The 14,025-nt window shown below is 43.6% G+C and overlaps 1 protein-coding gene across 2 annotated transcripts in view; it reads left to right on the forward strand.

The window, feature by feature from the left end:
* cap2 (cyclase associated actin cytoskeleton regulatory protein 2) overlaps positions 1-14,025 on the forward strand; it is a 207,300-nt gene that overhangs the window by 47,428 nt on the left and 145,847 nt on the right. For both annotated transcript variants that reach the window (XM_048611444.1, XM_048611449.1), the window contains exon 3: positions 824-930. In XM_048611444.1, coding sequence (XP_048467401.1) covers positions 824-930 — 107 coding nt within the window. The remainder of the gene's footprint in view (positions 1-823; positions 931-14,025) is intronic.

Genomic DNA, 14,025 nt, shown 5'->3' on the forward strand with positions numbered 1-14,025 from the left:
TCAATGAACCTGACTGCTGGGGTAGCAGGACTGATATAAGAAGAGAGACTGGATCAATTAAAACTATATTCACTGGAGATTACTGGAATTAGGGAGGAACCTCATAGCAACCTATACATTTCTAACAGTAATTGACAGGATATATGCAGGAAGGATGTCCCTGATGATCAGGGAGTTCAGAACCAGGGGTCACAGTTTAAGGATATGGAGTAGACCATTTAGGACTCCGATGAAGAGAAATTTCTTCACCCAGAGAATGAGAGCCTGTGAAGTTGTCTGCCATGGAATGTGGTTGAGTGATTGTTTGCAAGAAGGAACTAGGTATAGTTCTTAAGGTTAAAGAGGTCATAGGGTGTGGGAGTTGGGTGATCAGCCTTGATCGTATTGAAAGGTAGAGCATGCTCAAAGGATTGAGTGGCTTACTCCTGATCCTATTTTATCTGTTTCTGTGAAGCTTATTTTCAGGAAAAATGTGCTGTTTTCATGTGGACAGATATTTTTTACTGCATGACATGATCTTGCTTTTTAAGTATCATTGACATTTCAGCTGTTGCTATGTTGCGTCTATGTTTTAATTATCCTATAACCAATAGTGATGGCTTGATTTAGAGAAGGGAATGAGGAGTGTGCTGGGACTAAAGAAAGACTAAGGAAAATGGGGAATCAATTTGTCGATAGTGAAGGTAAAAGTAAGAAGTGAAACTCGTTGGTGGTTCCTCTATACCAAAGCCCCCAAACTCAATTTGAATATTTTAAGCAATTTATTATTTATTCAAGGGAAGCAATTAAGGTTTCACATGACTTTTGTTTTTTCCTTTCATAGTTCAAGATCTGGCACCATATGTGGAAGCTTTCGATGTTGTGTTGGCAGGTCCTGTTGCAGATTTTATGAAACACAGCAAGAATCTTGGGGAAGATGTGGAGAAACATGTAAGTAGTCAAATCTGCACTATTCTAGGAAGCTGACCTTGACTTGATTATGTAGTCAATTTCCATACATTAATGAATCACATTCTTTTCAGTTGTATTGATCATCAGTAATATAAGTTTTACTATATTTTGTGCAATCCAAGGTCACTTTCATGGTTCTGTGGTTTGCTGTTGGTTCGTTGTAGTAATTTGTCCCATTTTCAGATGGGTTATCCTGTATTCCCTATAAAGTTTTATGTTTGTGTACACACTTTGGTTTTTCACAGACCACAGTTAAAGGTCACATGAACTGACGTAAGCCTGTGGATCTTTTCAACACATTTACATTATGTGGAATCCACTAGACAACAGCCTTTCTCACTCAACTGGTGTTTATTGTCAACACAAGAGATGTCCCATTCCACTCCCGTACATCTCAGTTGTCCTCGTTTTTCAAGGACCGTAACTTCCCCCCCGCTCAGTGGTCGAGAACGCCCTCAACCGTGTCTCCCACATCTCCCGCAACTCATCCCTCACACCCCGTCCACGCAATAAGAACCAAAAAAGAATCCCCCTCGTTCTCACATACCACCCCACCAACCTCCGGATCCAACGCATCATCCTCCGACACTTCCGCCATCTGCAATCCGACCCCACCACCAAAGACATCTTTCCCTCCCCACCCTTATCTGCTTTCCGGAGGGACCACTCTCTCCGTGACTCCCTTGTCCGCTCCACACTCCCCTCCAGCTCCACTATACCCGGCACTTTTCCCTGCAACTGCAGGAAGTGCGACACCTGCCCCCACACCTCCTCCCTCACTCCCATCCCAGGCCCCAAGAAGACTTTCCACATCAAGCAGATGTTCACCTGCACATCTGCCAATGTGGTATACTGCATCCGCTGTACCCAGTGTGGCTTCCTCTACATCGGGGAAACCAAGTGGAGCCTCGGGGACCGCTTTGCAGAACACCTACGCTCGGTTCGCACTAAACAACTGCACCTCCCAGTCGCGAACCATTTCAACTCCCCCTCCCATTCCTCAGACGACATGTCCATCCTGGGCCTCCTGCAGTGCCACAAAGATGCCACCCGAAGGTTGCAGGAAGAGCAACTCATATTCCGCTTGGGAACCCTGCAGCCCAATGGTTTCAATGTGGATTTCACAAGTTTCAAAATCTCCCCTCCCGCTACCACATCCCAAAACCAGTCCAGCTCGTCCCTGCCTCCCTGACCTGTTCTTCCTCCCACCTATCCCCTCCTCCCACCTCAAGCCGCACCTCCATCTCCTACCGACTAACCTCATCGCGCCCCCTTGACCTGTCCGTCCTCCCTGGACTGACCTATCCCCTCCCTAACTCCCCACCTACACTCACCTTTACTGGCCACACCCCGCCTCTTCGACCTGTTTGTTTCCTCTCCACCTATCCTCTTCTCTATCCATCTTCTATCCGCCTCCCACTCTCTCCCTATTTATTTCAGAACCCCCTTCCCCTCCCCCTTTTCTGATGAAGGGTCTAGGCCCGAAACGTCAGCCTCTCTGCTCCTATGATGCTGCTTGGCCTGCTGTGTTCATCCAGCCCTGCACCTTGTTGTCTCAGATCTCCCATGTTAATTACCTCCTCCCACCTTGAGCCAGCGCTGCTGTTGCTGCTTTAGCTACTCCTGCCAGAAGATTTTCTGTTACAACGTGCCATACTTGACTGTCTTGCTCCGCACTTATACATCCATTGTACCTCGTATGCAACCACTCTGAGACATCCATCGTTCACCTATGCTTGGGTCGAATCTTCTTTCTGCTGCCTTCCACTTTGTCCTCTAGCATGGATTTCTAACTTTTCAGTTCTGGTCAAATGGCTGAAATTTTGACACATTTGTTTCTGGATGTTAATGTTTTAAGTTCTTTTGCTCTTGCAATTTCAAATAGCTCTTCACTTGTTTTATGGTCTGTGTATAGAATTTTTAAAATCTCAACACCTACATCTTAAAGGCCTCTAATTTCATCCACAGATTTGTATTCATTGCCCAGGTTTGAGGCATACAGGAACATTGATAGAATGTAGCATCCTATGAGTTTATTCCTTGTTAGATATTTGAATTTTCTTACTGTTAATGTCTCCTTCACCTTCACAAAATTACTCTGGCAATCTCTATTTTCTAACTTCTGTATCATATCTGTTATCTTCTGTGATCATTTGTCCTAAATAGCTTATCTACTTGTTCCAGTATGACATGTTTTAGTTCAATCTTCATTGTAGCTTCTTCTCATTAATTCCTTCTAAGTGACATTGTTTTTGTCTTTTTAATATTCATCCTCAATCCATATTCTAAACTTCTGGATTTGACTTGATCTATAATGTTGTGTAAAGCCTTTCTAAATTGGCAAATAGAGCTGTGTCATCACTGTGTCACAATTTTAAGCTCTTGCCTCCAATGTCTACCCCTTCTAATGCATCTACTTCTCTAAATGCTTGTTCTGTGTAAAGATTGAATAATTTTGGTGACAGTTTCCAGGCCCGTCATACTCTTCACTTGAGACATATCAAATTGTCCCTCTTCTAGCCTGATGTTTGCTTTTGGTCCCATTATAGTCCAGATAAATTTCATATCTTTACGACTAATGATATTGATCTAATAGATCATAGAATCCCTACAGGTGTGGAAACAGGCCCTTCGGCCCATCGGCCCATCAAGTCCACACTGACCCACAGAGCATCCCACCCAGACCCATCCAACTATAACTCACCTAATCTACACATCCCTGAACACTATGGGCAACTTAGCATGGCCAATCCACCTAATCTGCACATCTTTGGACTGTGGGAGGAAACCGGAGCACCCGGAGGAAAACCACACAGACACGGGGAGAATGTGCAAGCTCCACACACAGTTGCCCGAGGGTGGAATCGAACCCAGGTCCCTGCCGCAGTGAGGCAGCAGTGCTAACCACGGAGCCATCGTGCTGCAGAAGTAAAATTAAGAAACGTTTATAGTTTTGTTGAAAAAATTTTCTTAAATTAACAAGATGAATATCGCACATATTGTGTTCAAAGTCAAAATTAGCAGTAAAAGAAAATGCAGTAATATCTAGGTTTGTGTTATGTTTCATGAAAAAGGTGAATCTGATTTGTGAACGGTATTAGTCTGCAATTCTTGTGAATATTAATGAGCAATCAAAAGGAGCAATCAAAGGGAGAACATGAATGGCATTTTGGAGAACAGACGAAACCTATGTACTGAGAGGTCAGTGAAATGTAGCTGGAAAACATTTTGGTTACAAGACAGACAATGAAACAACAGGGTGGATGGAATTTATGAATTTAGGAATAGGCTTGATATCTAAATGAATTTGGTTCAGGTGAGCTTAGAACTAGAACTCATAGTTTAAAGATGGACACTTTGGAGACAGATCAGATCAGAAAGCTACGATATACTTTCTTATGGTGACATCATAACATGTGATGCTCTATTATAGAGACAGTATTAGTCTATCAGAGTGTGTGGATCGATGTTTCATGAGACCCAAGTGATAACAAATGTGTGAATAGTAACACCAAAAATTCCAGGCTGCAACATCAAGTCTATTCTATGTTAGTATCCTCCAAAGTTTACTGGAGTGGAAGCAGTTGCATCCCAGAAATGCCCCAGAGTGTATCTATTACAGGAAGATAAGTCTATTGCATTTGGTTTTAAAGCTTTCAACAGCTCAGGCAAACAACTCCAGCATAGAAAAGGAAAATCAACCCTTAGTTTTCAGAATACAGTGGCTTCACATGTAGCTGTTCAGGAAGCACTCTACGGTTCATACCAATCTCAAGCTGGAAATGATTGGTCAAAAATCTCTCTCAAGTGCATCTCCACGACTACAGCATCCAATTTGAAGGTCAAGTTGTCAGGTACAATGCAAACCAGGCTCACAGAAGACTATTCTTGATGCTCTTAGCAGACTTTCAAATCCAACTAAAAGCAAAGATAGTGTCCATGTCAATCTCATTCAGTCTCATTCATTTTGGTCATAGCCAAGCATAGCAGATTCTGGAAGCTACTTTTGATGCCCAGCTACATCAACTCAGAATCATCAGAGCATAGCCCAAACACATTCAACAAATCCCTGAGTGAACACCTTTCTGGTCATGCAGAAATAATGAGGACTATCTTGCAGAATGTAATGTACAAAGGCAAACAAGTGATTAATCCACAAGCTCTACATTGTGATATGCTTTACTATATACACATGGGTCACATGTTCACAGAGAAAAATCAAGACATCGGCACGTGAATCTACCTATTGGCCTGACATTAGTGAACTAATCAAGTTGTGTGAAACATGTCAACCTCAACAACTGGAAGAGCCACTTATTCCACACTGAATTCCTTCTGAGCCGCGGCACAAGATTGGAACTAATATTTTCTATGTTCAAGATACAACTACGTCTTGGTGACTATTTCACCAAATTCTTTTTTGTGAGACAAATTAAAGATTACACGCTGAAAACGTTAACTGCCATATTAAGTACATTTGATGTTTCCTCACAAGTCTTCTGATTATGGTATGGAGTACAAATGTGCACCCATTCAAGATATGTACAGGAAATGGGCTATTCAACCCTAACCTCCTTTCCCCACTATTCTTAATCTAATTGTCTCACAGAACGCATGGTACATGTAGTGAAGCCCATGATCATTAAAAGCAAAGATACTTGCCAACATTTTGAGATAGCTATGTTAAATTTACGTGGTGCTTCTCAACACAGTGGTTTACACTCACCAGCAGGCATCTGTCCTTTGGAGGAGAGATACACAGTTCTTCCATCAGACACTTACTATTCAACTACCTACATTATGCACTGATAGAAAGAAGGGGAGAAATGGTGTAAGAGCCTGATCAGAGACCATACTATCATACCAATGTGACCACAGAGAAAGCACCAGAGTTTGAGAACTTTGAACAAATATGTGGGTTCACAGAAAGGTACTATGATGTTGAGTCCAATCCAAGTTATACAACATTGGTACAAATCCTATGGAAAAACTGACAACATATTTAGAAAAGCTGTCCTTCATACAAGACGATGACTCGAATACTGAAGGTATTGCACCTGACAGCAAACAGTCATCCATGTTGCATGATACACTAATACTTCTATCTACAATGACAGATAACTCACTAATGAGTAAAGCTACAGAACTGTGTTGGGATAATTTTATAAGGATTAAATCTGGTCCTGTAGTTCATTCAGCAGAATGTGTCTTAATGTAGAAAGATGATGTACTGATGTATATCTTTGTATATATATGTAAGAGCAGATTTCCTGTTCAAAAGAAAAAAGAAGGATTTTGCATCATTGAACCAATCTCTGAAAGACAGTGTACCTTTAAGATAGATGATAGCACAAATGTGATGCCCTAGTACATAAGGTCCCTGTCTTACTCTCTGAACATGGTATGTTATCAAGCAGCCAGTCTATTGGTCAGTCTGTTCGCCAGGCAACTATAAATGTAGTGTAATAATCTAAGTAAGCATATAACCAGACTGAAGACCCTTGTGGTGTAGTGATAATGTTCCTACCTCTGAGCTAAGAGACCTGTGTTCAGGTCCCCTCTGTAGTAACATCTCTGAACAGCAGCAGAATCATACACCAACATATTCTGCAACTTTATGGCCCAGCATATTCCCCCAGTTTACCGTGACTATCAAGCCAGGGGATCAACCCTGGGTCAATGGAGAGTGCAGGAGAGAATCCCAGAACAGTACCGGGCATACTTAAAAATGAGGTGTTACCTTGATAAAGCTACCAAACAGGACTACTTGTGTGTGAATCAGCATAAGCAGTAAGTGATAGATGGAGCTAAGCAATCCCACAACTAAAGGGGTCAGTTCCAAGCTCTGCAGTCCTGTCACATTCAGTTGTAAATGGTGGTTGACAATTAAACAACTCAGGCTCCAAAAATATCCCCATCCTCAATGATGGAAGAGCCCTGCACATCAATGCAAACGATAAGGCTGAAGCAATCACAGCAATCTTCAGCCAGAAGTGCCAAGTGAATGCTCTGTCTTGGCCTCCTCAAGTGGTCTCCACATCACAGATGCCAGTCTTCAGTCAATTTGATTCAATCCATGTGATATTAAGAAACAGTTGTTGGCAGTAAATACTACAAAGACTACGGGCCCTGATAACATTCCAGCATTGGTATTTGTGGTCCAGAAGTTCTCTCACCCCTTAGTTCCAGTACAGCTATGAAACTGGCATCAACCTGACAATGTGGAAAATTGCCCAGGTTTATCCTGAGTTTAAAAAGCACAAGAAATCCAACCTCTCCAACTAATGGAAGGTGTTATCAACAGTGCTATCAAGCAGCACCTGCTTAGCAACAATCTGCTCACTAGTGCCCAGTTTGAGTTCTGCCAGGGCCACTCAGCCGCTGACCTCATTCAAATATGGACAAAAGCACTGAATTCCAGAGATGAGATCAGAGTGACAGTCCTTGAAGTCAAGGCCACATTAATCAAGTGTGGCCTCAAGGAGCACTAGCAAAATTGAATCAGTGGGAATTGGGGAAAACGATCTACTGGTTGGAATCATACTTGGCACATAGGAAGATGCTTGTGGTTGTTCAAGGTTAGTCATCTCAGCTCCAGAACATCTTTGCACGAATTCCTCAGGGTAGTGTTCTAGGCCCAGTCACCTTCAACTGCTTCATCAATGACCTTCCCTCCAGCAGAAGGTCAATGGGGATTTTCGCCAATGATTGCAAAATATTCAGCATCATTCACGACTCCTCAGATACTGAAGCTGTCTCCGTGTTCAAATGTAACAAGACCTGGATGATATCCAGACTTGGGCTGAAAAGTGGCAAGTAACATTCGCTCTACACAAATACCAGGCAATGACCATCTCCAATAAGGGACAGTCCAACCACCACTCCTTGACATTAAATGGTGTTGCTATAACTGAGTCCCCCACTATCCCAGGGTTACCATTGACCAGAAACTCAACTGAACTCCCCTTATAAATACAGTGGCTACAAGAGCAGATCAGAAGCTAGGGACACTGCAATAAGGAGCTCACCTCCTGTCTCCCGGAAGCCTGTCCACCATCTACAAAGCGTAAGTCAGGAGTGTGATGGAATACTCCCCATTTGCCTGGATGGGTGCAGCTCCAACCAGACTCATGAAATTTGTCACCATCAAGGACAAAGCAGCCCACTTGACTGGCACCACAATCACAAACATCCGATCCCTCCACCACCGACGCTCAACAGCAGTGTGTACTACCTACAAGGTGCACTGCATAAATTCATCAAAGATCCGTCCAAACCCACAACCACTTCCATCTAGAAGAACAGAGTAGCAGATACATGGGAACACCACAACCTGCAATCCACTCACCATCCTCCCTTGGAAGTATATTGTCATTCCTTCAATGTTGCGGGCTCAAAATCTTGAAATTCTCTCCTTAAAAGCGTTGTGGATCTACCTACAGCACATGGACTGCCGTGGTTCAAAAAGGCAACTCACTAGCATGTTCTCAAGGCAACTAGAGATGGCAGTGAATGCTGGCCCAGCTAGCAATGCCCATGTCCCACAAGTGAATGAATAAGAAAAGGTTGATTAGAAAATATCCATGAAGTCTCACTAAGATTTCAGACATAAGTAACAGTTTACATGATGTCCTGTCAAAGGAAGGAGTTCTTATTGCACATTGGTAGTGTCCCTATCTCTGAGCCAGGAGACCGTGTTATTTTATATTATAGAAATCCATATTCTGAAAAGTTTTAAAAAGAAATAATAAAAGTGGCCTTCCTAGGTGTATTTTTTCCCTAATTTTGCAGCAGTACACTGATACAGTTGCAAGCGTTAAGTCCAAGCGTAATTTATTCGGAGATTGTCATGGAGATGTAGTCAGGCGTGCATGCTGGGAATTACTAACCACTAGCTTGCAATAAACGTCTTTAGCTGAAAGCCTATTAAATTCAAGCCTGAAACCTCTTTGGGAGAAAGGAACCTCTCATAGAAAATATTATTTAAAGACCTATATTATTTTTAAAAAATGCTACTATATTGCTGTGCTTTAATCCTCTTCTCTCACTTTTAACCTGTAATTTATATCCACAAAATGGCCAGTTCACATCAGTGCTTCCATTGACCATCTTCTTTCATTTACTATTAGAATTAATTTTCACATTTCCTTATTAGCACCTTATTAGTTTAGTCAAGTTCACATTCCTTGCTTTATGATCTTATTTCCTATAGTTTTATTTCAGATTTGATGTATTTTGCATTTGAAAGTTAAAAGGTATAGGTGTGTACAAGCTGTGATGCCTGAGGACGGTTTGAGGAAATCCCTGAAACCATCACTAACACATTTGGCATAAACTCTGTAACTTTGAACAAATTGTAATTCAGTCCATCAGCAATAGTCACAAACATAGCATTGGTTTTCACATATACCCTACCTTACACCACTTCTGTCAACTCTTTCACTGTTGCTAAATTATCTGACTGCCCATTCAACAATGAGTTGACAATCCAGCACCAACCCCTGTGGCATACCACTTGTGACACCCTTTTGGCTTGGAAAAAACCTAATATTCCTACTGTCTGAGAGATAGCAAGAACTGTAGATGCTGAAGTCAGAGACAACACAGTATGGAGTGGGAGGAACACGGCAGGCCAGGCAGCATCAGAGGAGCAGGAAAGTTGACGTTTTGGGTTGGGACCCTTCTTCAGAAATGGGGAGGTGGAAGGGAGCTGGGAAATAAATAGAGAGAGGAGGGGTGGGAGTAGGGAAAGTAGGTGGGATGGTGATAGGTGAATGCAGGTCGGGAGTGGTGGGGATTGATCAGCGGGTTGGGTGGGGTGGATAGGTGGGAGAGAAGATGAACAGGTTGTGTCAGGTCAAGGAGGCAGGGATGAGAGGGAGGGTTGGTCATGGGATGAGGCTGGGGGTGGGGAGATTTTGAAACTGGTGAATTCTATGTTTAGGCCATCGGGCTTTAGGCTCCCAAGGTGGAATATGAGGCGTTGCTCCTCCAGTTTCCGGGTGGCGTCATTGTGACATTGGAGGAGGCCCAGGATGGACATGTCACCCAGGGAGTGGAAGGGGGAGTTAAAATGGTTGGCGACCGGACGGCGTTGTCGTTTGTAGCATATAGAGCGCAGGTGCTCTATGAAACGGTCTCCAAGTCTACGATTGGTCTCCCCGATGTAGCGGAGGCCACATCGAGAGCAGCGATTCAGTAGACCAAGTTGATGGATGTGCAGGTGAACCGCTGTCTAATATGGAAGGTTTGTTTTGTGCCTTGAATGGAGGTGAGGGGGGAGGCGTAGGGGTAGGTACGGCACTTCCTGCAGTTGCAGGGAAAGGTGCAAGGGGTGGTGGGGTTAGTGGGGAGTGTGGAATGGACGAGGGAGTTGTGGAGTGAGCGGTCCCTAAGAAAGGCTGACAGGGGTGGGGAGGGAAATATCTCTTTGGTTGTGGGGTCGGATTGTAGGTGGCGGAAGTGACCGATAATGATACGTTGGATGCGGAGGTTGGTGGGGTGATATGTGAGGCCAAGGGGGATTCTGTCTTTACTTTTGGGGGGAAGGAATGAGAGGGCAGAAGTGCAGGAAATGCAAGAGATGCGGTTGAGGGTATTTTTGATCACCGGAGGTGGGAAGTTATGGTGCTTGAACTAGGAGGACATCTGAGATGTGCGGGAGTGGAATGCCCCATCTTGGGAGCAGACACGGCGGAAGTGGAAGAATTGGGAGTAGGGGATCGCATTCTTGCAGGATGGTGGGTGAGAGGGTGTGTGGTCCAGGTAGCTGTGGGAGTCAGTGAGCTTGAAATAGATGTCAGTTTCAAGGCAGTCACCAGAGATGGAGATGGAGAGGTCCAGGAAGGAGAGGGAGGTATCAGAGATGGTCCAGGTGAATTGGAGGTTGGGGTGAAATGTGTTAGTAAAGTTGATGAACTGTTCAAGCTCCTCGCGGGAGCATGAGGCAGTGCCGATACAGCCATCGACGTAGCGGAAGAAGAGGTGGGGGGTCGTGCCAGTGTAACAGTGGAAAAGGGACTGTTCCACGTATCCTACGCACAGGCAGACATAGCTTGGGCCCATGCAGGTGCCCACGGCCACCCCTTTTAGTCTGTAGGAAGTGGGAGGAGTTAAAGGAGAAGTTGTTAAGGGTAAGGACAAGTCCTGTTAAGCGGCTGAGGTTGTCAGTGGAGGGGGACTGGTTGGGCCTGCGGGAGAGGAAGAGGCAGAGGGCTTTTAGGCCATCTGTGTGGGGAATACAAGTGTAAGGGATTAGATGCCCATAGTGAAGATGAGGTGTTGGGGGCCAGAGAATTGGAGGTCTTGGAGGAGGTGGAGGGCGTGGGTGGTGTCCTGGATGTAGGTGGGGAGTTCTTGGATCGGAGGATAAAACAGAGTCGAGGTAAGCAGAGGTGAGTTCAGTGGGGTAGGAGCAGGCAGAGACAATGGGTCGGCCGGGGCAGTCAGGTTTTTGGATTTTGAGAAGGAGATAGAAATGGGCGATGCAGGGTTGGGGAATGAAGAGGTTGAGTGTTGTGGTGGGAGGTCACCTGAGGTGATGAGGTTATGAATGGTTTGACAGATGATGGTTTGGTGGTCGGGGTGGGATCATGATCGAGGGGGTGGTAGGAGGAGGTGTCAGAGTTTGTGCTGGACCTCTGTGATGTAAAGGTCAGTGAGCCATACCACTACTGTGCCCCCTATATCGGCAGGTTTGATGGTGAGGTTAGGGTCGGAGTGGAGGGAACGGAGGAACGTGTTTCGTGGAGGAGAGGTTGGAGTGAGTGAGAGAGGTGGAGAGATTGAGGCAATCGATGCTGTGACAGCAGTTGGAAATGAAGAGGTCGAGGGAGTGTAGAAGGCCATGGGGTGGTGTACAGGAGGGTAAGGTTTGTTGGAGGCAGGAGAAGGATTCTGTAGAGGGTGTGTTAGACTCCCAGTTAAAGAAATAGCCATCGAGGCGGAGGTAATCAGTCTTCTATTAATGCTAATATGTAACTCTCAACACCATGAAGTTTTATTTTTCATAATAACCTTTGATGTGGCACCTTATCAAATGCCTTCTGGAAATCTAAGTATAATACATCCATTGGTTCTCCTTTGTCCACAGCACAAGTTACTTCTGCAAAGAACTCCAATAAATTAGTTATACATGATTCCCTTTTGACAAAACCATGTTGGTGCTGCCTGATTACCTTGAACATATTTAAGTGACTTGTTATAATGCCTTTAATGTTCGGACCATTGCTAATTTTTCTTTTTATTATTTTGGTTTGGACCTGTGAGCTGACAAATGACCTTGGATTGTGAGTACTCTGTAGCTGTTTTGACTCCAGAGAAGTATTATGCTGAAACAGATGGCAGATGTTTTAATATTAATATGGGCCTGACAGGGAGACCAGTCAACAAGTCTAAGAAAAAGAAGCCAAAGTTTGAAGCTATTTGGACGGTGTGTTTTTATTAGAAGGATTGTGGGTACCAAAGATACAGGAAGGAGATCTGATTGGTCTCTGGTTATCCTCCCAGTATCAACTTACTGAAAGTTTGGAGAACAGAACTGCAGTTATAAGTATTAAGTGAATATTCATCAGAGCCTACTGGAAACTGTTTGCATTGACTGGTGTCTACAGAACCAAACAAGATACAAGTCTGTGTACCTGTAATATTACAGATTGTGGAGACTGCTTAAATGAACTGGCCAGTTACATTTCCTTTAATTTATTTTTCTTTGGATTTATCCCTTAACTGTGTCTGTTTTTCTGACAGTTTTTGCCTTTGTGTGAGTTGGGGCTAGAAACAAAGAAGGTTGGGTTTAAATCATAGACATTAATTAGATCACCCTGTTGTTTAACTTTTGCTCAGCGAAAGCTACTGTGTTAATAATAAATTGCTAATTCTTTTCATTAAGCTGTAAACCCAGTGCCTGGTAATAATTATTCACAAATTCTGGTACTGGTTATACAATAAGTCTGGTTAGGAATCATTGAGGTCAATTTGAGGGTCATTGAATATTTTAATTTTATTGTGTTGCAAATATAGGAAGACTGATTTGATTTGGCATTCTGTCTTCATGTCATACGTTAATAATAGCTTCTAATATCATCCAAAAGGACAGGGTGAGCTGCTGACATCCATCTCTGCCTAACCACTTCTCTAAACATCTCCATGGTTCTTAACTGTCAGATATCCAGAACTGGATATGTAGAAATTTCTGTAACTAAACTTGAAAAATGTTATTGTCAACTAATTGCCAGCTCCATTCCCTAGTGGCCAATTGTAGAGATCTATAACAAAGAAAAAGGCCCTTTGGCCCATTGCCCTCATGTGGGTCAAAAACAATTTTATTTTCTTCCAGATTTGTTGCGATCTTAATGATCTGTTTGACGCCAAACTGCGCTTCTAATCACTTACATCCGCATCATCAGTAAGACCACCTATTTCCCTACTGTAACATTGTCTGAATCCATCTTGCCTCAACTCATTTGCTGGTGGAACGCATGTCTGTGATTTTGTTGGTACAAGACTACTTCACTGCATTCCTGGCCAGCCAATCATATTGTCAAACAAAAGTCTGACAGTGTCTCAACTCAGGCCAGGTCCTTTTCAGGCATCATACCTGTGTTCGCTTCCCTGTTGATTCCTCCAATTGTGACTTTGTCTTTGCTCCCTAAACAACAGCAACAACTTATGCTTTCTAGACCCTTTTATGAAACATTCCAAGACACATCACAAAAGAATAATAAATCAAATTATAACACAAAGCCACATGAGGACTGGATTTTAATACACACTTGTTGACAGACAAACTGACAAATGGACCAGTAAGGTCGGGCACCATACTCACCTGCCCACTATTCCACAACTTTTTGTAAGTGGCCCAAGTCTTGGGCTGTTTGCCCCTGGCCAGTTGAGGCCCTTCAGTGAGAAATTAATGTGCACTTAAGGGCTAGTAAAGCAGGTGGTGCATAGTTTATGAGATAGTAGGAACTGCAGATGCTGGAGAATCTGAGATAACAAGGTGTAGAGCTGGATGAACACAGCAGGCCCAGCAGCATCAGAGGAGCAGAAAGGCTGATGTTTTGGGCCTAGACC

This window comes from Rhincodon typus, chromosome 2 (genome assembly GCF_021869965.1).
Source record: "Rhincodon typus isolate 14 chromosome 2, sRhiTyp1.1, whole genome shotgun sequence".
NCBI lineage: Eukaryota > Metazoa > Chordata > Chondrichthyes > Orectolobiformes > Rhincodontidae > Rhincodon > Rhincodon typus.